At 59.5% G+C, this 21,762-nt stretch overlaps 10 protein-coding genes across 10 annotated transcripts; 6 read left to right on the top strand and 4 right to left on the bottom strand.

Annotated features, from left to right (window-relative positions):
* Positions 1–101: 101 nt before the first annotated feature.
* SDRG_09033 (hypothetical protein) lies at positions 102–1,785 on the bottom strand. The gene is made up of 2 exons (XM_008614944.1): positions 315–1,785; positions 102–270 (listed from the first exon to the last, which is right to left on the bottom strand). The coding sequence occupies exons 1-2, from the start codon at positions 1,725–1,727 to the stop codon at positions 169–171; spliced, it is 1,515 nt and encodes a 504-aa protein (XP_008613166.1). The 5' UTR covers positions 1,728–1,785; the 3' UTR covers positions 102–168.
* A 671-nt stretch (positions 1,786–2,456) lies between these two features.
* On the top strand, positions 2,457–2,780 carry SDRG_09032 (glutaredoxin 3; the record flags this gene model as incomplete). Its single annotated transcript, XM_008614943.1, has 1 exon — positions 2,457–2,780. The coding sequence occupies one exon, from the start codon at positions 2,457–2,459 to the stop codon at positions 2,778–2,780; it is 324 nt and encodes a 107-aa protein (XP_008613165.1).
* An 18-nt stretch (positions 2,781–2,798) lies between these two features.
* SDRG_09031 (hypothetical protein) lies at positions 2,799–6,142 on the bottom strand. The gene is made up of 10 exons (XM_008614942.1): positions 5,503–6,142; positions 5,175–5,456; positions 5,016–5,131; positions 4,842–4,966; positions 4,450–4,800; positions 4,260–4,405; positions 4,047–4,213; positions 3,765–4,003; positions 3,482–3,720; positions 2,799–3,437 (listed from the first exon to the last, which is right to left on the bottom strand). Exons 1-10 carry the CDS (start codon positions 6,112–6,114, stop codon positions 2,838–2,840), a joined length of 2,877 nt encoding a protein of 958 aa, XP_008613164.1. The 5' UTR covers positions 6,115–6,142; the 3' UTR covers positions 2,799–2,837.
* Positions 6,143–6,734: 592 nt separating this feature from the next.
* Positions 6,735–10,180, top strand: SDRG_09030 (hypothetical protein). Its single transcript, XM_008614941.1, has 5 exons — positions 6,735–8,439; positions 8,488–8,852; positions 8,902–9,025; positions 9,076–9,566; positions 9,614–10,180. The coding sequence occupies exons 1-5, from the start codon at positions 6,783–6,785 to the stop codon at positions 9,887–9,889; spliced, it is 2,913 nt and encodes a 970-aa protein (XP_008613163.1). The 5' UTR covers positions 6,735–6,782; the 3' UTR covers positions 9,890–10,180.
* Positions 10,181–10,191: 11 nt separating this feature from the next.
* Positions 10,192–13,582, top strand: SDRG_09029 (hypothetical protein). The gene is made up of 4 exons (XM_008614940.1): positions 10,192–12,611; positions 12,659–12,757; positions 12,807–12,953; positions 13,006–13,582. Exons 1-4 carry the CDS (start codon positions 10,200–10,202, stop codon positions 13,480–13,482), a joined length of 3,135 nt encoding a protein of 1,044 aa, XP_008613162.1. The 5' UTR covers positions 10,192–10,199; the 3' UTR covers positions 13,483–13,582.
* A 105-nt stretch (positions 13,583–13,687) lies between these two features.
* Positions 13,688–14,413, top strand: SDRG_09028 (hypothetical protein; the record flags this gene model as incomplete). Its single annotated transcript, XM_008614939.1, has 5 exons — positions 13,688–13,842; positions 13,888–14,007; positions 14,053–14,126; positions 14,172–14,236; positions 14,282–14,413. The coding sequence occupies 5 exons, from the start codon at positions 13,688–13,690 to the stop codon at positions 14,411–14,413; spliced, it is 546 nt and encodes a 181-aa protein (XP_008613161.1).
* A 45-nt stretch (positions 14,414–14,458) lies between these two features.
* On the bottom strand, positions 14,459–15,490 carry SDRG_09027 (hypothetical protein). The gene has a single exon (XM_008614938.1). The coding sequence runs from the start codon at positions 15,427–15,429 to the stop codon at positions 14,485–14,487; it is 945 nt and encodes a 314-aa protein (XP_008613160.1). The 5' UTR covers positions 15,430–15,490; the 3' UTR covers positions 14,459–14,484.
* A 693-nt stretch (positions 15,491–16,183) lies between these two features.
* SDRG_09026 (hypothetical protein) lies at positions 16,184–18,407 on the bottom strand. The gene is made up of 11 exons (XM_008614937.1): positions 18,096–18,407; positions 17,756–18,052; positions 17,490–17,712; positions 17,353–17,413; positions 17,236–17,310; positions 17,131–17,190; positions 16,933–17,081; positions 16,737–16,884; positions 16,593–16,687; positions 16,471–16,546; positions 16,184–16,427 (listed from the first exon to the last, which is right to left on the bottom strand). Exons 1-11 carry the CDS (start codon positions 18,134–18,136, stop codon positions 16,378–16,380), a joined length of 1,275 nt encoding a protein of 424 aa, XP_008613159.1. The 5' UTR covers positions 18,137–18,407; the 3' UTR covers positions 16,184–16,377.
* A 219-nt stretch (positions 18,408–18,626) lies between these two features.
* On the top strand, positions 18,627–19,148 carry SDRG_09025 (hypothetical protein; the record flags this gene model as incomplete). Its single annotated transcript, XM_008614936.1, has 1 exon — positions 18,627–19,148. One exon carries the CDS (start codon positions 18,627–18,629, stop codon positions 19,146–19,148), a length of 522 nt encoding a protein of 173 aa, XP_008613158.1.
* Positions 19,149–19,835: 687 nt separating this feature from the next.
* Positions 19,836–20,944, top strand: SDRG_09024 (hypothetical protein). The gene has a single exon (XM_008614935.1). It carries the CDS (start codon positions 19,948–19,950, stop codon positions 20,875–20,877), a length of 930 nt encoding a protein of 309 aa, XP_008613157.1. The 5' UTR covers positions 19,836–19,947; the 3' UTR covers positions 20,878–20,944.
* Positions 20,945–21,762: the final 818 nt, after the last annotated feature.

Raw genomic sequence — 21,762 nt, 5'->3', positions numbered from 1 at the left:
GTTGAGATTTGAAGTGCTCGATGATGTTTCAGTGTTGCCGATAGCCATAGCTCGGTTGTAGCCGACAATAGCTCAGGATCGGAATCGGACTTAGCGCATTATGTGCACATTCAAAAGAGGGGGTCGTATATATATTAACTATAGCGCTACGTCGCGTCGACGACACTGTTACGGCTTGATATACCGCACCTTGAAGTCCTTGTCCAGATAGTACCCGTGCTTGTGCAGATGGGTCGGCGGCAGCTCAATCATGAGGTCGTACTCGAGCACCTACAGCCCCATGAAACACCAAGGAGAAGCAAACGACCACGGACCTTGCTGCAAAAGAGCTCGTAGTCGTCGTCTGTCATCGGGCCGTACAGCAAGCTCCACTTGCCGTCGACGAGAATGAAGTAGTAGCGCTCGCACTCGCCGTGCTCGTACCAGCCCTCTTCGCCCTGGACTGTGCCCGGACAAGCGTTGAGAATGCCATTGGACTGCGTTTTCGAGCGGGACGATTTCTTGGTCGTGCCATTGCCTTCCTTCTTGCCGAGAATCGACCGCATCTTGTCCTGCATCTTGCCAATCGTGCTCTTGTTGCCGTTCTTCCCGGACGCATTCGTGCTGCCCGTGCTCGCTTCTTCTCGCAGCTCGTCCTTCTTTTGCTGCTGCTCCCGCGTCAGATACCCCGTCGTACTGGTGGTCGTCGTCGTTGCCGTCGTCGTTGTTGCCGTCGCTGTCGTCGTCGACGACGAGACCGACTTGTCTTCCTTGTGGCAATGTGCTATCTCGTCTGGGACTTCTTCGGCTTCGGTCGAGAGCTTGGCCTCCTTGTTACCCTTGGACACGCTCTCGTCATGGGCCTTCTTCTTGTCGGGCGTCTTGCTCGTCTTCTCCGGCTCTGGGTCGCTCTCGCCATCCTTGTTGGGCTTGTGCTTTCGTCGCCTTGAGCGCGATTCGCGGTCCGATGCGTCATCGCTCGAACGCGATTCGTCGTCGTCTTCATCGTCGTCATGCCGACGCCGGGACCGATGACGCCGGTGACGCGACGACCGGCGCCGCGTCGTGTCGCCATCGCTGCTCGACTCGCTGCTGCTATGACCTTTCTTGCGCGAGTGGTGGCGTTTGCGTCGGTGCTTCTTTTTCGACTTGCGCGGAGTCTCGGCCTCGTCGTTGTCGACCTCTTCGTCGTCGTCATCCGCGCGTTTCTTGGGCTTGGTCTTGCGCGCCGACTTGCGCGGCGTCTCGACCTCCTCGTCCTCTTCAATGTCGACGTCGTCCTCGTCTTCGTCAGACGAATGGCGCTTCTTCTGGCTCTTCTTCTTGGCCTTTTTCTTCTTCTTGCGTGGGGACGACGGCGCTTCGGTGACGGCGCCATCCTTGTCGAGAAACTCGACGTACGATGCAGGCACATAGCCGACTTTGCCGTTGCACTCACACTTTAAATAGCCCGTCTTCTTCGACGAATGGACCGTGAGGAGGTCGCCGGCTTTGAGCGTGAGCTCCTCGTCGTTCTTGGGCTTGCGGTCGCGAAGCGCTCGCGCCATGGTGGTGACGCTGAAAGAGGCATTCTCGTCGTCGGGCGGCGTTGCCTCGCGAGCGGTCTTGGGCGTCTTGTCACTGTTGTCGACATAGGACGTCGACGACGATGTGACCGGCGCGTTCGCGTAGGCGTCGATCGAGTCGTTGCTGAGGCCCTTGATCTGCTTGATGGGCTGCTTGGGCTTGGTCGTGAGCGCAGGTAACATGCTGGCTCAAGCACGCGACCGCAAGCCAAGCTGCAACTGACTTCCGCAACGAGGCGCAACCGAAACTGTTTGCAGCCGCCTTTCTGGCCAGGCCGCCATCCGGCGACAGGCTATTCTTGGCCGCCGTATCCGGAAAACGGCGCCAACGCTATTTCGCACAACGGCACGCACCCAACGCGGCCGTCCACAATGGACCGTCATCATTGGCGCTCTAGGATCGTATGCAGCTTGATAGCGTGAAGCTACTGCCTGCATCAGAGAGGATGAATTGAGGCGAACCCGTTCGCTCGTTCTCTCCATCACTACTAGCGTACATCGTTAAGACTAGCGTCTCGAGCAAGTCGGACTCTCGTTCGTGGAGTCGACGCGCGATCTAAATACGATGCAGCTAGGTGTATACAGATCTTATGGGAAAGAACCGTCATAGTTGGCCTTGTCAACTTGTGTTCAGAACCTACCTTCGCGGCGCTGCCAATAAAGCTGCTCACTTCCATAAAGATGCCTCTTTCCTTGCTACGTTCCTTGCGTCGCACCTCTAAAGCTATCAGGAACTAGTTAGTACTGGAACTACCGGTACTTGATTGAAAACAACGCTTCAAGATCCGACATTGACCAATGGTATCGCGCAGAGAGCCGCCAATCCTGTGCGACGATTGTTTGGATTTCCGCCAATCACATGCCGCTGCAGAAAGGATGCCATGCGTGGTGGCCCACTTCGCGAATTCCAAAATGGTCTCGGGCGTCCAATTTGTCAAGAGCTTGATCTCGCAGCACGGCGTCGTCGTCTTCAGCAAGACGACGTGCCCGTACTGCCGCATGGCCAAGGACGTTCTCGGCTCTGTCGGCGCGCGCTTCCACGTCGTCGAGCTCAACCAAATGGGCGACGAGCCCACGGGCGACGACGTCCAGAACGCCTGCTTCCAGCTCACGGGCCAGCGCACCGTGCCCAACGTCTTTGTCAACGGCAAGTCCATTGGTGGCGGCTCCGACACGGCGGCGCTCCAGAAGGCCGGCAAGCTCGTACCGCTTCTCAAAACCGCTGGTGCCTTGTAAACACAGCCCGCAACAAGATCTCGGATGGTGCGAAGTAATACATGCATATTGACCATCTTAGCACGGCAGCTGAAATGCAGACGTTTCGTGGCCTTCCATGGGTAGCTGCTCTCGGGCGCGGATGCTGGCGACGACCCACTTGGACGTGACAACGACCGGCTCGCTCCCCGCAGTGCGGCGTCGGGCTTGGATCCACGGACGCACGAGCGCAAGACGCTCTGCCGTCATCGGCCCGTCCGGCAGCACCACGTGTGTGACCCGGTGCGAGAGCGCTGTTTCGACTTGGCCGCCAAAGAGAGCAATGCACTGGGCAATGTGATGCATATCAGACGTCCGGTCCACCCGCGCGGGCAATACTGACGAATCGTCGTCCGTCACGATCGATGCAAACTGGTCGACGTACACGACGCAGTGCCAGAGACAGTTGGTCGGGCACGTGATCGCGGCTTGCTCGTCACCGTCGAGAGTCGCAGCGAGGTCTTGCCACGGGTGCGGCAGCGGCGCTGGAAACGCCGACGACTGCAAGAGGCGGTCGAGATCGTCCATCGTCAGCGGCGTCGTATAATGGTCGCCGTACGCATCGTACTGTGTCGTGAGGAGTGCCGCCGTTGGCGCCGTCGCAAATACATAGTCGGTCGCGCGCTTGGCGACTAAGCTCTATCCAAAAATGCGTGGAAATAGTCGCTCCCGAGGACGCGTACGCTGGCGTCGACACTACGGAGGACCCACTCGGCGTGCAGAATGTCGTACACGCCTTGCTTGATGTAGTTGCGTGTTTTCAGTCCGTCGGCATGCGGCGCCACAATCCACGTCGTCGCTGGCGGATGCAGCGCAGGGTGCGGGTTCTGCACACACGTGGCGCCGTGGGCGTGCAGAAGCTGCTCGAGACCCGGCTTGTCCAGCGTGCCAAGCTTGCCAGGGAGCACGCAAAACGTAGCCCCTATGTGCATTTGAAAGACAGCATACTCGAATCGGAGTTGATACCTGCAAACAGCGACGAGGCTTCTTCGACCTCGGCGAGGTTGGCCTGTGTGTATTGAAGCGCAACACCGACATGTCCTCGGTCCAAAGCCGACCGCTTGGTCTTTTGCGGTGTCGCCTTGCGCTTCGCCGTGTCCTTGTGGCCAAATGCTACATCGATCGCGCGCTTTTGGCTAAACTGCTGGCCCTTGAGCGCATTGAGCTGCGAGAGAGTGAGCGCCTCAGTCCAGTTCTTGTCATAGCTACAGCCAATATCCAATAGATGAAGACGCGATAGAAATGTACCGAATCGCTTTGACGCGCGGAAAGCGGAGCGTCAAGCCTGTTTGGTACTCGCTCGAGTACGTGAGCTCAAAGCCGTAAATCTCGACGCAAACCGAGTCTTCGGGGGCTAGCCACACGTCTGGGCGGGAGTCAGCCTTGGGTGTCCAGCCTTCAAAGTGCCCTGGTAGCTACATGTGCCTTGATACGACATCGCAGCGAACCGCGAGCGGGTACCTTGCCGGCTTCCCACGGGCGCCAGTGCGGCGCGAGACGCTCGCGAAGCGCCTCCAACTCTGGCAACGAATACCCCGAGCCCACTTTACAAAACGACACCACGGGTAGCGACGCATCCGTGTCCTTTGGCGTCCGCTCGAGTACCCCTAGCACGTCATATGACGTCACCGATACAAGCGACGGATCGCACCGAGAAGAAAATGGGAGACGGCTCCGCCGCGCCGACTGCCCGAGCCGTAGTAGCCGCCAATGACAAGCACGTCCAGTTGGCGGGTCATGCCGGCGTAATCGGGCTTGAGCTTGACCCAGCGCTGGCTCTTTCGACCGACCTCCCCGCACATGTAGTGGGACGTGGCGTCCTTGAGAATCACACCCTCGTAGCCGGCGAGCAAGCGGGCGTCGACTTCGGCCATGACGCGCTCGTGTCGGGCCTGCGCCGGCATTGATGCGGGCACAAGGACTTGCTCGATGCGTTCGACGCGGTGCGTCAGCGGCGTCAAAACTGCATCCAGAACTGAGAGGCGTGCAGAAAGCGGTAACCCTAATCCTCGTTTCAGCTGGGACGAGTTTTCATCGCGGTACCCATGATGTTGGTCGACGTCGACGCGACATTGGGGCAGGCTTTTTGGATGAGCGCAGCCGCACCGTCGCCGCCGCAGTAGACGATGTCCCAGACGACATAGCAGAGCCATTGTCCAGGGTTTTTGCTAGAACGATCATATCATAACTTTTCTCTGCGCGTATAGGACGGTGTACCCTTGGGCTTGCTCGATCGCGACCGTCTTGAGTGATCCAAACGACTCGTACTTGAACGCGACGCTGTCCCAAACGAGCATCTCGCCATCGAGAATGCAGTCGTACGCCGCGTGTACCTACGCCTCGAGTCTACCCTGTTGATTGCAAACAACGGCGTACTTGGGCCTCAATGTACGAGGCGATGGCCGGACCGTACTTGTCCGTGTAGTTGGTGCCGTTGCGCGTAATGAGCTGCGTCGAGCGGCCGCCACACGCCGTGCGCTGTACATGGCACGTGATACGCTCGCCGTCGAGCTTGGGCTCCATGTAAAATGCATTCGACTGCATCGCTTGGGTGCACTCGCCAAAGGACACGCGTTTTGCGAGCATCGGCGTAAAGACCTGGCCGGGCGTAATCGCCGGGACGTAGCGGACGCGCGAGTCGGTGAGCTCGTCGCAAACCTACAGGCCAGTAGAGTTGGACCTTCGAAATAAGCGAGAACCGTACGCGAGCCAAGTCGTTCGTGTGGTTGAACATCTCGGGTGCGTCCGGGTGGATGAAAGCGAGCACACGCTCGTGGCGCAGTCCAATCTTGAGGTCCTTGAGGATCATGCGGACAAGCCACTTCTGCTCCTCGCCCGAGAAGCGCGTGAGCATCTGCCGCAGCACGCGCTTCTTCTCAGTCATCGCATCGACGGTGTGCACCCGGTTGAGCGCATCAAGGAGCCCATTGACATCGTTAAGGGTCACGGACGCATCGCAGGGCTTGGCTCGGTATTGCATCACTTGCTGGACCACGGACGAAAAGTCGCCGACCGCCCGCGTCGTCACAATTGTCGGGTCCGTCCAATGCAATAGCATCTTGCCGTCTCCGCTATTGGCGCTGATGCCGAGGAGCTCCACGTACAGCGCGGCGAGCTTCTTCTCCTTGAGCTTGTACGTCCGGTCGCGGTCGAGGTGTGGCAGGAGCAGCCGCAGCAGCGGGTACACCGAGCCGCCGCCGCAGGCTGCGCGCAGCTCAGCGCTGAAGATGAGCTTGAGCTTGGCCTCGCTCTTATTCGTGCTGGCGACGCGCTCGAGGAGCGCGCAGAAGCTTCCAAAGGGCAACGTCCCGGCCATCGCGATTCAACGGCGCAATGCAACGTCGAGCCCAATATGAGCACTATGGTGAATGATGGTCATTTGCGCCACCGTGATTGGTTAAAAAGATAGCCAATGGCCTTCTCGGATGACTGCCACCGCACTGCCCTCGTCACCGTCCTCGTCACGGCGCGTTCGTTGCAACCACGCAGGCGTCCTTAATCCTAGACGACGACGTGACAGCGCGCCATCGACGAGCTGCTCCGCCCAACTGCAAGCTATTGTCTAGCTCATAGCGTCATCCAGCTTGGAGCTCTCTACCTTGTCCTGCGAGCGATGATTGAAAACCATAGGGCCGTGCGTCGACCTCGTTGAGCTGGAGCACCGGCGCTGGATGCGACCGCGGCTGGACTTGCTGCACCCTTGGTGGGTCGAGGGAGGGTCGTTGGTGGTTGACGCAAGCGCCGGCAGTTGCACAAGCGACGGCTTCGTGGCCAATGGCCGTTGGTCCGATTTGCAATCGCTGCTCCTCAGCGTGTCAGCGACATGCTGCCAGCTGGCGCGATCGTCGTACCTCGCGCCTTTTTCACTATCAGCGCCAAGCTTGGTTTGAGTATACTTTGCAGGTGCGACACGTATCTTGGGCAAAACCTAGGTTTCGCCCACCTCGTCGCCAGGCGGCTTATCATTGTCCCTACGGCAGCAGCATGCGCGGAGAGGGCGACGCGCGGTTCCACTCGCTGGGCGCGATCGCCGAGCGCCGAGCGAACGCTGCGCTGCAGATGCTCACGGAGGCGACGTCCAGTGGCTCGTGCTGGCAAGACATTGGCGCCAAGGATGGCATCGCGCTGGCCAAGACGACGGCCGACTGGAAGGTCTTTGTCGCCAACAAGGCCGTCGCGTCCATCGAGACGAAGCTGCCGACGCTCGTCAAGCGCCTCTTCTCCAACGACCACACGGAAGCGTGCCATACGTTCACGCAGGAGGTCTTTCAAGACACGTTCGTCGACGCCGCGGTCGTCGCGACGATCCCACCGGACGCGTCCGGCGCCATTGACGTGCCCACGTCCGGCGTCTCGGCATTCCACCCGACGCACAAGCGCATGGCCGTGAAGTGGTACGCGACCGCCGGCAAGTCCAAGCTCCACAAGCCCCTCGACCACCTCGTGCTCGAGTTCATCGGCCTCGTCCTCGAGCATGGCCGCTTGAAGTGCTGCTACCTCTTCCAAGAATCGCTGCCCGAGTCGACCAACGTCCGTGCGCCGAGCGACAGTGCACACTACGAGCGCATGCAGATCGACGCGCTCATCATGAAGTTTGAACGCGGCGCGCGTCTGAACGGCTCGGAGAACGTGCTCATGTCGGTGGCGCTCCAGCGCATGCCGTCGCTCCTCGACCTCGGCTTCAAGAACCCGGCACAAGACATGGTGCTCAAGCTCGCAAAAGGCTTTCGCGACGCACTCCAAACCGTCAAGTCGGTCACACTCGACATGAACTTTGTACAGACTGCTGCGTGGGTGCCGGACAGCGACCGGCCGTTCTGCTCGATCTGCGACCGGCCGTTCCTGTCGTTCTTTCGTCGACGCCACCACTGCCGCGTGTGTGGCGAAGTCGTCTGCGACCAGTGCTCCAACATTCTACCAGCGTCGTCCCAGCACTCGATTCCAGACCGAAACAACGTCCAGACCGTGTACATCCAAGCCGACATTCGGCTCTGCTGCCGCTGCCTCCTCGAGCGCCAAGGCCAAATGAACCAAACCGGTGATTTGGACATTGATGAGAACGACCTCTTTGTGTGGCTCGAGCCCGACGGCAATGCGTCGCCGCGCTCGACCATCTCGCAAGCACGCTTCACGGGCGGCGACAACCTCGCCAACCGCATCTCGGAAGGCTCTGAAGATCGCAGCTTCGAGTCCAGTGACCATACACCGCGGTCGCGACCGGCCTCGAGCCCCCTCCACTCCGAGCACCAAGCAAGCTCGCTGGGCTCAAGAAGGTCGCGAGCCACACCGCCACCGCCTGAGCCGTACGAGCCAATGCGCCGTCGGGTGCCAACACCGCCGCCGATCGAGCCAGAGCCGATCCAGTTGGCGCACCGGCCACCGTCGCCACGGACGCGTGCTACGTCCTGGCATCGACGCGAGGAGCCGCGGCCTGTCCGGCTCTACGACGACGACGGTGGCCGCCGAAGCATCCAGCGCAGCCAGTCGGACCGAGGGCCCGAGTACCGACCACCGCTGACCATTGACCGCAAGTATGCAGCGCTCGACTCGCCGCCGACGCCGCCGCGCCGACGGACCTCTTCGGTGGAGACCTCGCCGGTGCGCGTGGCGTCGGCGTGGGCCGTCAAGACGCCGGAATCGGGTACACGATGACGCCGTTACTGTTTCAGTCGTGCTCACGCGCTCGTAGATGCGATCGACGTGGCGTTCAAGGAGCTCATTGGGAAGCTTCGTGGTAGCGTCGACTTTCTCGTCGTCTCGTACTCGGAGGGTTGCGACGGCCAGTACGTCCTGCACCGCCTCCAGCAGCTAGCGCCGGGGGTGCCCTTTGTCGGCGGCACGATCGGCCGCGGGATCTGTGACGAGACCGCGTGGGTCTCGGTCAAGCGCGATACGCTGGTCGCGCTCTGGGGCGTGCACGATCCCGAGGGAAGCTACGCCGTGAGCTACGTCGACTACACCGAGTCGTCGGCCAAGGCGAAAGCGTTCAAGGCCACGCAGGCCGCGCTCGGGTACGCCCAAACCGCGCTTCCTGTCGCGAGCACGCAGAGCCCCGTACGTGCCCCACTTGGATCTCAATTGCCCACGCCATGTTGACATGCAGGACTTTTGCGTCGTATATGCGTCGCCGCTCGGGATTGACGAAGCCCTTGCAGGGATTCGCGCCGGTGTCAACTGCCCGATCCTCGGCGGCTGCTCGGCCGTCTCGTCCAACCGCGACCGACTACGTACGTTCTCTCGTGCTCCACTCTTCGGACGAGCGCTGACCGGTGGCTAGTTCAACTTGGCAGTTGCAGTGGCGGCTTTCGGCGACACGGCGGCCGCATGGGCGGCAACGGCAGCCACATTGGTGCCGCGATCGCCTTGTGCTACCCGAGCGTCGAGACCGTCGTCGACTGGTTCAGCGGCTACAAGCCGCTCGTGAGCGACGACGGCGAGCTCTGCTCGGGCATGGTCACGGCCGCCGACACGGAGCAGCAGACCATCTACGCGATCGACGACCGGCCGGCCGCCCACATGTACAAGGCGTGGCTGCGCGTCGCGTCGGAGAAGTGCCAGACCGACTTTTTAACGTCGCGCTTCCCGCGGCTCGGCTACATCCACCCGTTCGGGTGCCTCCTCAACGACAACAGCGTGCACTCAACCCCCGTGATTGTCGGGCTTGACGACGCGACCGGCGCTGTCGCTACGACGACGCCGATTCCCGAAGGCACGTACGTGGCGCTCATGGAGTCGTCGCCAACGACGCTGCAAGACGCCGTCGCCAACGTACGCGATCGATGCTGTTGGAGATGTCTCATTGCGTCGCCGTGTAGATGGGCGTGCGCGTCGCAGCCGCCAACAAGTTCCACGTGCGCGAGGTCGTGGGCACCCTCCTCTTTCTCTCAACCGGCATGCAAGTCGTGCTCGGGTCGCAGAGCATGGCCGGCATGGTTGGCGCCTACAAGGAGTGGGCGGGGCCCGCCGGGCTCCTCGGGCTCACGGCCTTTGGCGAGATTGGCCATGTACAGTCCGAGGCCCGCGCCGTGCCGCACTGCGACTCGCTCATGTTTTCGGCGCTTGTCTTCTCCAACCGGCGAAAGAAGCTGTAAGTATGTACAATACTACTATATGGATGCGTCAAGACACTGCACCGACGTCGTCGACGGCGCCACGAGCGGATGGCGGTAAAAGGGCCACCGCGCTGGCCTCGGCGCTGGCATGGGTGCGTGGCGTCGGCGAGGTCGTCGCCGGCCATGGCGGTCGTCGTGGTCGTCACCTGTCATGGCGCAGGGGCATGCGATCTTGGCATGGCCGAAATCGAACCGAGCGTGGGGCTGCGATTTGATTGGTAGAAATGTGTGTGGGGTGAACATAATATTAAAATTCGCGTATATTTTTCAGCAGTTGGCAAGTTGCGCGATGGGAGACAGCAAGAAGGACCGCCCGAGGGAGTCGTCGTCGCGGAAGAGCAGCCGGCGCAGCCGCAGCAGGGACGACCGCCACAAGCGCAGCAGCAGGAAGCGAAGCCGAAGCCATGAGCGCGGCCGCGAGAAGAAGGAGCGCCGGCGGAGCCGCAGCCGGACCCGCGATCGGTCCCGGGATCGATCCCGCAGCCGCGACAAGAGCCACCGGGAAAAGAAGCGCAAGACGTCACACTCGCGGTCGCCCGAGCCGCCGCGGAAAAAGAAGGACGTGGCGGAGAAGCGCGATGCGGATGTGGCCAAGCCATTGGCGGCGACGACGGCGGAGAAGACCTCGCCGGCGCGCGAGCCGGCCAAGGGACCCACGTTGTTTGGTGGCCTCGCGCTCAAAGACAAGAAAAAGTCTGCGCGAAGCGAGGTGAAATCGGCCAAAGAAGACAAGGCTGCGCTCGAAGAGGCGGAGAAGGAGAAGCGCCTCGAGCGCCTCCGACTGTGGCGCGAGCAGCAGCAGCAGCTCCAAAAGAATGAAGAGGCCGAGCCCAAGACGATCGCCCCGAGCGTTGTGCCAGCCCCGATTGTCGTCAACACGGGGTTCCTCGTCGAGGACGACGACGAAGTCAAGCAAGTGCACATTTGGCCCATGGACGAGAAGGAGGAGAAGGAGCTTGAAGACGACAAGGCCAAGATGCACCAAGAGACCAAGATCGACCCGCTCGATGCGTTCATGGCCGAACTCACGAACGAAGAGCATACAATCGAGCAGCAGTCGCTTCCGTTACAGGGCGCTCCAAAAGTCATCTCGCTCGAAGACATCATGTCGACGTCGGGGCCACGGCTCGACTTTTACGGCTCGTTCTTGCCGACCGAGTCGAACACAGTCAAGCCGACGGCCGAAGGACCGATGGAGCCGCTCGTCGAGACGGACGCCGAGCGCGACGCCCGCGAGAAGCGCGAGCTCGAAGAGTTTATGCGCGCGATCAAGACCAAGCGCGCGCAAGAAGAGAAGGCGATGACCACTGGCGTACTCCTCAAGGCCGACGACGACGAGCCGCCGCTCGAGGTCAAGAAGACGGAGACGGGGCGCATCTACCAAGGTACCGAGGAAGACGCGATTGGCGAAGAGATGGAAGATGAAGACACGCGGACGGCGCTCGAGATTCTCCAAGAGCAGCAAAAGCGCAAGGACATCAAGCCCGTGGATCACGCGCAGGTCGACTACATTGCGTTTCGCAAGAAGTTTTACATTGAGCCGCAAGAAATCGCCAATATGACGCCGGACGAGATCAACGACGTGCACAAGGACCTCGAGATCAAGATCCGCGGCAAGAACTGCCCGCGCCCGATCCTCAAGTGGACGCAAGCCGGCCTCAGCGGGCGCCTCCTCAAGCTCATTACGCGCCAGGCGTACGAAGCGCCGTTTGCGATCCAGTGCCAAGCGTTGCCCGCCATTATGTCGGGCCGTGACGTCATTGGCATCGCCAAGACGGGCTCAGGCAAGACGCTGGCGTTTCTACTGCCGATGTTTCGGCATATTCTCGACCAGCCGCCCTTGGCCGACGGCGAGGGCCCGATCGGGCTCATTATGGCGCCGGCGCGCGAGCTCGTGCAGCAGATCTACCTCGAGTCGAAGAAGTTTACGAAGGACCTCGGGCTGCGCTCGACAGCGGTCTATGGCGGCTCGTCGGTCTCGGAGCAGATTGCCAACTTGAAGCGCGGCTCGGACATCGTCATTTGCACGCCCGGGCGCATGATTGACATTCTCTGCATGAGCGCGGGCAAGATGGTGTCGCTCAAGCGCGTGACGTACGTTGTGCTTGACGAGGCCGACCGCATGTTTGACATGGGGTTTGAGCCGCAGATCACCAAGATCATGATGAACATTCGCAACGACCGCCAGACGCTGCTCTTTTCAGCGACGTTTCCCCGCGCCGTCGAGACGCTCGCGCGCAAAGTGCTCAAAAAGCCGATTGAGATTACGGTCGGCGCGCGCAGCACCGCGTCGGGCGACATTACGCAGTACGCCGAGGTCCGCGAAGAGCACGACAAGTTTATGCGCCTCCTCCAGCTCCTCGGGGTCTGGTACGAAAAGGGCAACGTGCTCGTGTTTGTCAACACGCAGCAAGCGTGCGACACGGTGTTTCAAGACCTTATGAAGGCCGGGTATCCCGCGCTCTCGCTCCACGGCGGGAAGGACCAAGTCGATCGCGACTACACGGTCGACGACTTCAAGCGCAAGGTGCGCACGCTCATGGTGGCCACGTCGGTGGCCGGTCGCGGTCTCGATGTCAAGGACCTCGTGCTCGTCATCAACTACCATTGCCCCAACCACATTGAAGATTACGTGCACCGCGTCGGCCGCACGGGCCGTGCCGGGCGCAAGGGCACCGCATACACGTTCATTTCGCCCCAGGTACACGACGATGACTACCATGGAGTGCGATGGACCGATTTTCGTAGGAGGACGAGTATGCCCCGGATTTGGTCAAGGCGCTCGAGACGGCCAAGCAAGCAGTACCACCCGAGCTGATTGCACTTGCCGACGGCTTCAAGGAGAAGGTAGACCCCACGCTTATCGCAACGAACGCATCACGTTCCATGGCATTAGGTCAAGAATGGTCTGGCGCGGTACCATGGCAGCGGCTTTGGCGGCTCGGGCTTTACGTTTGACGCGACGGAAAAGTCGGAGGCCCAGCGCGCGGCGGACGCCCAGCGCCGCCATTATGAGATTGACCAGGGCATGATAGACGCAACGGTATGTGTCTTCTCGGCTGCGAAGATGTCTTGACTCGGGTGTCATACCATAGGACAATGACGGTCGGGACGACGACGACGACGAGAGTTCGGCCAAGGCCCAAGCCTCGGGGTCGAACGACGATGCATCGGCCTTGTCGACGCGTACGGCGACCGGGATTGACAAGGCGCGCCTCGTCATTGAGCGTCTCCAGGCGATCAAGGAAGGGACGTTGTCGCTCAAGGAGACGACGCATTTTCACGAGGAGCTCGAGATCAACGACTACCCGCAGCAGGCGCGCTACAAGGTCGTGCAGAAGGAGGCGTCGGACATTGTCGCCGACATGACGGGCGCGTCGGTGATTTGCCGCGGCACGTACTTGCCCGCCGGCCGCAAGCCGCAGCTGGGCGAGCGCAAGCTCTACTTGTCGATCACCGGGTCGTCGCGCCTCGCGGTGCAGCAGGCCAAGGCCGAGCTGCAGCGGATACTGGACGAGAAGACGCTCGAGGTCGGCCTCTCGGACAACAAGTATGGCAAGTACACGATCTAGTCGACGATATAATTATGGTAGTTTTTTTAACGCTCACAAATAGCAGACGAGGTTTCCTAGATGACAATATTTCGTCGTAACAATAAAAATACAAGCTACGACCAATCAAAGACGCCGCCGTCCGCTGTTTTGACCAATCCGAGGGGTGCAATGTCGGACGCGGCTTCCAGCAGCTTGTTGGCCAAGAGGATAAGAAGACGCGAGGATGAACTGGATGCTGCTCTTGACGCTGCTCAACCTCGTCATGACGGGGCTCTACTTCTACAAGAGCGTCGTGCTCCTCGAGCTCACGCAGGAGCTCAACACGTTCGACAAGCTCCACACCGAGTTTGGCCGGCAAGAGATCGAAGCCGCCTGGGAGTACAGCGTTGCCTTGGCCGTCGCCGTCGCCTCATGCGAATCTAGGACAATTGAAGACTTCCACGAGAACCACGAGCATCCCGCCTGCGCGTTGCAGGAGTATGCGGTCGGCAACATGGCGCACGTCAAGGCGGTCGATGGCGCCCGCGCCCGCCTCGTCCACTGGTACCTCCGTCTTCTTCGCATGCAAACGTCTCAACGCTGGGCCAGGTACCAAAAGGTCACGTACTTTCACCGCCATGGCCTTCTGGAAGACCGCCTCTTTGCCGAGTTCCCAGGCGCCTGTACGCTCCTGCAGCACAGTGTGTGAGCATCATGGCGTCTTGTAGTCCGCACGCAGCAATTCATCGAGCGCGTCGAGCCGCTCTCGCTCCTCGTCTGCGCCCAGCGTGGCGTACGATCACTTGTTTCGTGTACGCTGAAGCTCATGGCGTCGTAGGTGCCGGACTGCCACCTCCTCTTTGACACGCTCCGAAGCATGTATGGGCTGCCGGCGCGCTCCGGCAAGATGCAATGTGTGCCCGACGTGACGGTGGCGACAGCCGCAGCGCAGGAGAAGGAAGAGTTGTAGAGCGATGCGCTGAAGCGACTATGTGCTACTGAGCCAAGACAAGAAGACAAGGGCAACAGGTATAAACAAATTTAGTGCGCGGACGCTTGCTTCGACATGCGCACGAGGTTGGAGAGGAACTTGGCCTGGTCGGCCGTTCGGTGAATGTACACAATCTTGTCGCCCGAGAACGAGTAGTTGGAGACACCGTCGATCGACACTTCGCGGTCGAGCACGTTGCGGAAGAGGTCGAGGAACTCCTTGTTCATGCACTCGCCCGTGTCCTTGATCGTGCCCGTAAAGACCCAGTAGACGCGAAAGTGCTGGCTGCGCGGCCCGCCGCAGTCGATGCGCGTGTGCGTGATCTGGAAGTTCTTGAAGAGACACTCGGTGCAGAGGTAGTCGAGCACAATGGCGTCCTTCCCGCGCAAATGCACCGAGTTTTGCGGCCCGCTCACGATCGAGTCTTCGCGAAAGTACTTCATCGTCTCTTCAATCATGCTCGCATTGTACATGGCGTGCACGTCTTCGATGATGCGCGTGCGCGCGAGCTGGAGCGCCTCGTACTCCGAGTCGGTGAGAATTTTCTTGGTCGTCGCGACCGAGCCCTCCATGCGGCTCTCGAGCTGGCGAATCTCGTTGAGTAGCTTGTTGCGGTGGTCTTCGAGGCGGCCCTTCTCGTTCTCCAAGTGGTTGATCTTGTCGAGCTTGCGCTGACGGCTCTTGCGCGCCGCAATGCGGTTGCGCTCCCGCCGCAGCTTCGAGTCGTTGCCGTGCCCTTCCGAGTTGTCTGAGCCGCTGTGCGTCGACGTCGGCGTGCCGCACTGGTTGGAGGACATCGCGTCCGCCCGCGAGTAGTCGCTGCTCAGCGTCGGCCGCGTCATCGAGAGGCCCGGGTTGCTGTGCTCCATGTAGTACGGCTGCTCGGAGCGGCCCATGCGCGGAAGGTGCGCCACGCACATGCCATGCGAGTGGGCTGCGTTCGGGCACATGGCGACCGAGCACCGGAGGTCGCCGACATGGTGGTTGTTGTTCATCTTCGTTTCTCGTCGACAAATGCGACCGTGCCCGAATTTTTTTCCACCAAAACGATCTGCATACAAACCACAAGGTATTTTTGAACGACGGCAACACGGGCTGACCTCAAGGAACACTATTTACTCTACATAATATAGTGTGATAGGCAACGGCTGTAGCAGCAACATGCCACGCAAGAACCAAGCGCAGCCAGATCAGTCACAACATGCAAGTGCCCAGCAACGGCGCTTCAGCGTCAGAGAGCTGCGAGGCTAGTCGCAGACAGTGTCGCTGACGTTGGTGTCCAGTGATCCTGGCAAGATTGAGTGACAGATCCGAATGCCACCAGCTACTAGTACTGACAGCCCGGCAAGAGCTCAAGCCATCAAGCCAATACACCCACCGTCGCACTGGACTTCAACAGGTACCGGTACAGCTCGGCGCGCACGACACGGTGTAGTCACCACCTGCGTCCAACGCCATGGGCTCAATTCTTCCTGCTCGTACGATGAATAGTCTCGCAGTCCTGACCCCCCCCCCAAAACGCGGCGAATATGACGCGGCAAATAAGACGCAGCTCCTCTCGGCGTTCGAGTCGGGCAGAACGCGGGCCAAGGTGTCGACGTCGGTGTCGTGCGAGGGCGTCGACTTTCCAATGTGCGGGTGGTCATTTGCGCCGACCCGATCGCATGCCCCCGCATGAGTGCCCAGGTAGGCTTCCTGACATTAATTGCACTAGGCGAACGATCGTGGTTGGCGCGATCGTTCGCCCAGTGCAATTAATGTCTGAAAATGGCTAAAAAGAGTCGTCGTCCACGATTACGGTACTGTACATCTGCTGCTGCCCGACCTGCAGGGCGTGTGTGATCCTCAGGCGTTCTCGCTCCTCTTCACTCTGCCGCAATGAGCCACTGCATCACTCTGAGATGTTTTGGTAGGTGGCACATTTGGATCTCGTGGAAGCCTCGTCACGTGGCCTTGGTGCGCGGTGGGTGAACCTCTGTCTCGAACGCACAGCCTACTCGTAGCGCGTGTGGGGGTTGGGTCGGAGCGCAACGAACCTAAATACGAGAGGTAGCCATTCGGTTGGGCATCTTGGACGGCGCCATTGTCCCAAATCAAGTCAAAGCCGCCAACCTACATGCAGCGATACGACGTGTGGGCAGTCGACCACATCACGTACGTGCTGCTCGTTGCCGCTGCGCTGTCTTTCCATGTCGACGACCTGCATCGTGTGCTTGATCAAGTTCCACTTGAGGTTGTAGTCCTCGTCCGTGTCTAAGCAAAAGCATCACATTTGGACGGGTGCTCGCTCGTTTACACGGACCTCCCGTGAGAGACGGCGACGCGTTCACTTCGAGGAGCCACGGCTTCAAGTCGCTGTCGATGAGCACATCATAGCCGTAGAGCTCGAAGCAGTGTTTGTTCTGGATCAAGATGGGCTGGACGGCCTGGAGCGACCGCAGAACGACCATCTACGACATGTACCTACTAGGCCGCCAAATTCTCTGAAAAAGTATTACTTGGATGTCATAAAAGAGCATGTCGACAGCCTGCACGCCGTGCTTGGAGACCATGAATTGCTTGAGGTGCGCGAGCGGCCACTTGCAGCCAACGGTTTTGTCGTAGTCGGACGCCGTTTTCTGGACCGACGCATTGGTCAAGTGCATGTCTACGCCAGTCGCGTCAGCTTTTTCGTCGAGATAAGGATACTTGTGTACACAAGTTGTCCATTGTCGTCTTGTCTTGCGAATAGCGCGCGCTCGAGAAGCGACCAAAGCCTGGTCTCGATAGTATCAACTTGATACGACGAGCCAAGCAGGTACCTGCGCGGTACATCCACACAATCAGCGGCGAAAAGGACGTGACGAGCACGTAGAGCCGCAAATCAAACTTCTTGCCTACACATACGCTGTTCCACTGCCACAAATAGAGAGTTCTACCTCCGATCGTGTACGGGTTCTCAATGTACTTTTGAACAATGTACGTATCGGACGTCTTGGTCTAGTCACGTCGTTGAGATTGAGATTGAGGTTGACGGAAGGATGGAAATTGGACGGTGGGGTGACCGTCAATGCACCTGGACAACGTCGGTTCTCCACGTATGGTCCTTCTTCCACTCGCTAATTTGGCTGAGCTTGTCAAAGAGAAAGATACCGCGGCCTTGCGCCTTCCCGATCGGCTTCATGATCCAGAGCGCGCCAGGATACCGCTTGAAGTCCTCGAGAAACATGCCATACTCCATCGGCAGCACGAACGTGGCGCTCCAAAAGTCCGGTATGTCGTCCGACGCGAGAAGGTCGCTACGTGTAGCTTTAGTCCTTGATGCGTGCTTACTTGGCGTACTTCTTGGACTGCTGCCGCTTCATGCGCTTGAGGTTCTTGATGAGAAGGTCCTTCCGCGTGAGCTCGTAATGGTTCTTGAAGTGGCTGATGCGCTGGTGGTCGCGCCACTTGGGCTCCATGGCGTCAAAGTTCTCGCGCACCCAGCCCACGTCGGCCCAGTGCAAGTCCCACTCGACGTCGCTCTCGGTCTCTTCCCACCCGTCGAGGGCGGCCATGACGTCGACAACCGTGTTGTGGAGCGACGTGCGGAAGCGGACCTTCACGCTCGCATCCCGTGGCGTAGTCGTCGTCGTCGTCCTACGCAGAAGCATAGGCATGCAGGCTCGTCTTCCTTGCGCACCGCTTCTCGCGGGTCTCGGGCCGGCGCTTGCGGAGGTCCATGGATCTTGCGTGTTTTTAGCCGCTTTGCTTGTTACGACCGCTAGAACAACGTTATAACGCGCCCATCTGATCTATAACACCAACTGGGAACTTCGAAGCTTGGACAGAGGTGGACAAGGGTCGGTTTCGTCCACCCTCATGATGCCAACAGTTGCGCTCGAGCTCGCTGAATTTCTCGAATTTTAGCCTCTCTTCCACCCAGCACTTCCACCCTCTTGTGTGCGACACCAGATGTGGTCGCGGCTCGTGGCAGCAGCTCTCGTCAGCTGCGACGCGAAGACTTCAGTGAGCCATCAAGAAGAACCCGAAAACCAGGTTCTGGAATTTGCCCGTCAAGACGCGTGCACGTGATTGGCTGCCACATGGTGCAACTTGACGATGATTGGCTGAAATTAATCGAGCGCTTGCAAACAGAAGAAAAAGGCCAGCGCGACTTCAACTTGGAGCAGCACAGGACGACAGAAAGTCGCACAACTCAATCTCCTCCGCGATGGCCACCACGCTCAAGTACAGCGCCAACGTCGAGATGCAGGCCAAGAACTGGCTCGGCCTCACGACGTGGAAGTTCCAGAACTGGGCGCTCGACGGCAGCTCGCTCACGATCGCCCACGCCAGCTGCCTCAAGCGCGACGCCAACAGCACCGTCAAGTACACGGTCGTGCACGGCGGCGCGTGGAGCGCCCAGCAGTTTGGTCTCCGGGTCCAGACAATCGAGAACGGCGAAATCTTTGCCTGCGCGACCTCCAAGACCGCGTGGGCCATGTGGCTCAACGCGTTCTTCGCCCTCGACGCCAAGAACAAGCTGCAGACGTCGCGCGACTCGACGACGTCGACGACCGAGACACAAGGGAGCGACGACGAGCGCTCCATCACCGACTCGCCACCGCGGCGCCTGACAAAGAAGGTTTCGTTCAGCGGCGACGTTCGGGTGCGCATGATCGAGCCGCGGCAACCGACCGAGCCCGAGCTGAACGCAAAGTTTGCCCTCCAAGCGGCCATCTTTAGCTGCTGATCGGCAGCTGCCGCGTGTGGCGTCCCTGTGCCACGTATATTATTTGATGTGTGAATGTAGCATAGTAGAGGCAAGTGCTGTTGTAAATTAAATATGAAAAACGTCGCAACCCATCTTACTCTCAAACCTGTCTCTCGTCCTTTATGATCTGCAGCTCCTCGCCTGCCTCCTTGATGTGCATCGAGCGAGCTTGGGCTATCATAGGCGTGCACATTATATTACCTACTAGTACAACCACTGGCAGCGACAGGATGCCACCATCGCGGCTCATATGGCGGCGATTCCATGCAGCTTGGGTCGACCTAGCTGCCCACCTCCGTCAATGTTGTCTTGAGCGATAGAAAAGCGCCCCAAGATTCGCAAGATGTCAACGCAGTGCTTGCCATGGTATTGCGGCTCGCCCTTTCATAAACCGTGGCATCACCTGCCGGTTCTATGGGACGAGGCGACATAGAACCCGTGGCGTCCACATCGCCGTTATCACGTGAGACGACTCTGAGATATTGGAAGGCGATTCAGATAGTGTTGAGAATATTTTAGTCGCAACTTCAAGGTGGATGCACGCCACCTCATCGCAAATACAATACACACCTTCGGTTTGTATGGATCTTTGCACATCACGCGCGTCAATACAAATCTTGCGATCAAATAAAACGAACCGAATAAAATGACATTCTGGTTCAAGTTGCCAAAAACACGACAAGATACCGTTGCCAGATCGCGCGGGATTTTGTCACCCACTTCGGCACGTCGGAGGCGTCCGGTGGGCTGCTCACTTTTCATTTGCCTTCGCACCACCATGCACCACTTTACCAAGATCTACCACCCGTACTTCCACGCGCTCTCGAGCTTTCCGGACCCCGAGGGCTCGGAGGCCATCTTCCTCGACATGATCAAGGAGAACCCCATCATGCCGGCCACGGAGCGCTGGTGCATCCAGACCCAGATCGCACGCACGTACCTCCAGCGCGCCAAGTACCCCGAGGGCCTCGCCGTCCTTGATGCCATCGAAGCCGAGGTCGCCGCCGACGACCTCAAGCACAAGAACGAACCGACCAACCCGCTCAAGGTCGAGGTGCGCGTCCGCTGCCACGCCGAGCGCGCGCGCATTCTGCGCGACATGAAGGAGAAGGCCAAGGCCCTCCCGCTGCTCGCGACTGCGTGGACGCTCATCGAGTCGGTGCCGGCGTTCCCGGACGAGGACCTCGCGCTGGACGTGCTGCACCTCCTCGCGATGCTCCAGAACGACCCTAACGACAAGATCTCGTGGAACAAGCGCGCGTTTGCGATGGCGACCAAGTCGACGCACCCGGACGCCACGCGCTGGGTCGCGGTCCTCGGCGACAACCTCGGCTGGAGCTACCTCGAGACCAACCACGCCGACGACGCCGTCACGCACTTTGAGGCCGCGCTCGCCGCGCGCAAAGCCATTGGCGACGCCGAGTGCATCCGCCTCGCCAAGTGGATGGTGGCCCGCGGTCTGCGCGCGGCCAAGAAGAACGAAGACGCCATCAAGGTCCTCGCCGAGCTCGAGACCGAGTACGCGTCGATCGACGACTGCGACGGCTACGTCTGCGAAGAGATGGCCGAGAACCTCCACGAGCTCGGCCAGGACGAGGCCGCCAAGCCGTACTTTAAGAAGGCGTGGACCGCGCTCCAGAACGACACGCTCATGTGCGAGCACCACCCCGAGCACCGTCTCGAGCGTCTCCACGAGCTCGGCAACTAGTGTGTAGATATTGTTTTCCGTAATGAATACTGTTGTATGTACACGTTCATATATATGTACACGTGGCGTGCTGAGAGCGGCGAAAGGGTTCACATGTCAGTCGGTAAAATACATCGATGGAAATGTGAACTTCGACGCCTTGCGATCCTGACCCGGCACTGGCGCGATGCAGTATCTCTTGCCTTGGTTGCTCGGCCGTGCGTTGTCGGTTCTGCGTGGTTGGCATTCTTTGGCGTCAAGAAGGTTCGAGTTGAGGCTGTGTTCTTGCCGCGTCGTATCTTCGTTGCATGTACCTCGTCACGTGCAATGAGACTTGCGTGAAATCGACGAACTCTCGTAAGGTGAATCGGCGTTGGCTAATGTTTACCGCATAGTCAAAAGGACATTGCGAGGATGCCTACCGTATATTTGCTTGTTGGTTCAAGACTGGAGGATCATTCTGTGCATATTACTTGCATTGCTAGCGCATAACAAGCCCTGAAAGGCGCACAGCGCGACGCGGAAATTCGTGCCTACCGGAAATTGGGTTGGAGGCCGGACGACCCTAGAAATAGGATCTTCGATCTGTAAAATTTGAATAACTCATTTCAACAACGACCCGGACACGGCGAGCGGTTGTGTTTTGGTCTGTCGCATATCTTCTCGCAATCTGATTGGCCACCTTGGTATCCGGATGACCATCAATGACAACCAAACACGAGCAAACGCGATCCGGTCAAATCCTGTCAGATTCACCGTGCACCAGCAACAAGCTTTGAGCTCACAACTCATTCTGCTTCCTCCCAGCAACACACTACCAGCAGCATGCTCGCTCGCAACATCGCCCTCTTCGACGCCCCCAAGCCCTACGGCCTCATGTGCTTGACGGTCACCATCCACGAAGCG

This window comes from Saprolegnia diclina (assembly GCF_000281045.1).
Source record: "Saprolegnia diclina VS20 unplaced genomic scaffold supercont1.28, whole genome shotgun sequence".
Taxonomy (NCBI): Eukaryota; Oomycota; class Saprolegniomycetes; order Saprolegniales; family Saprolegniaceae; genus Saprolegnia; species Saprolegnia diclina.
Note: the sequence above shows the minus strand (reverse complement) of the source record. Positions and strands in the feature narration are given on the sequence as shown.

Excerpts from the sequence above, each read along its gene's own strand:
- SDRG_09033 (XM_008614944.1), bottom strand. The coding sequence starts at position 1,727 with ATGTTACCTGCGCTCACGACCAAGCCCAAGCAGCCCATCAAGCAGATC. Across the intron at positions 271-314 it reads ACGAGCTCTTTTGCAGCAAG|GTGCTCGAGTACGACCTCAT; the intron begins GTCCGTGGTCGT and ends ATGGGGCTGTAG.
- SDRG_09031 (XM_008614942.1), bottom strand. The coding sequence starts at position 6,114 with ATGGCCGGGACGTTGCCCTTTGGAAGCTTCTGCGCGCTCCTCGAGCGC. Across the intron at positions 5,457-5,502 it reads ACACGAACGACTTGGCTCGC|GTTTGCGACGAGCTCACCGA; the intron begins GTACGGTTCTCG and ends ACTGGCCTGTAG. Across the intron at positions 4,801-4,841 it reads GACGTCGACCAACATCATGG|GGTTACCGCTTTCTGCACGC; the intron begins GTACCGCGATGA and ends AACGAGGATTAG.
- SDRG_09030 (XM_008614941.1), top strand. The coding sequence starts at position 6,783 with ATGCGCGGAGAGGGCGACGCGCGGTTCCACTCGCTGGGCGCGATCGCC. Across the intron at positions 9,026-9,075 it reads GTCCAACCGCGACCGACTAC|TTCAACTTGGCAGTTGCAGT; the intron begins GTACGTTCTCTC and ends ACCGGTGGCTAG. Across the intron at positions 9,567-9,613 it reads TGCAAGACGCCGTCGCCAAC|ATGGGCGTGCGCGTCGCAGC; the intron begins GTACGCGATCGA and ends GTCGCCGTGTAG.
- SDRG_09029 (XM_008614940.1), top strand. The coding sequence starts at position 10,200 with ATGGGAGACAGCAAGAAGGACCGCCCGAGGGAGTCGTCGTCGCGGAAG. Across the intron at positions 12,758-12,806 it reads CCGACGGCTTCAAGGAGAAG|GTCAAGAATGGTCTGGCGCG; the intron begins GTAGACCCCACG and ends CCATGGCATTAG. Across the intron at positions 12,954-13,005 it reads AGGGCATGATAGACGCAACG|GACAATGACGGTCGGGACGA; the intron begins GTATGTGTCTTC and ends GTCATACCATAG.
- SDRG_09027 (XM_008614938.1), bottom strand. The coding sequence starts at position 15,429 with ATGAACAACAACCACCATGTCGGCGACCTCCGGTGCTCGGTCGCCATG.
- SDRG_09026 (XM_008614937.1), bottom strand. The coding sequence starts at position 18,136 with ATGGACCTCCGCAAGCGCCGGCCCGAGACCCGCGAGAAGCG. Across the intron at positions 18,053-18,095 it reads CCCGAGACCCGCGAGAAGCG|GACGACGACGACGACTACGC; the intron begins GTGCGCAAGGAA and ends GCTTCTGCGTAG. Across the intron at positions 16,688-16,736 it reads GTCGCCGTCTCTCACGGGAG|ACACGGACGAGGACTACAAC; the intron begins GTCCGTGTAAAC and ends GCTTTTGCTTAG.
- SDRG_09024 (XM_008614935.1), top strand. The coding sequence starts at position 19,948 with ATGCACCACTTTACCAAGATCTACCACCCGTACTTCCACGCGCTCTCG.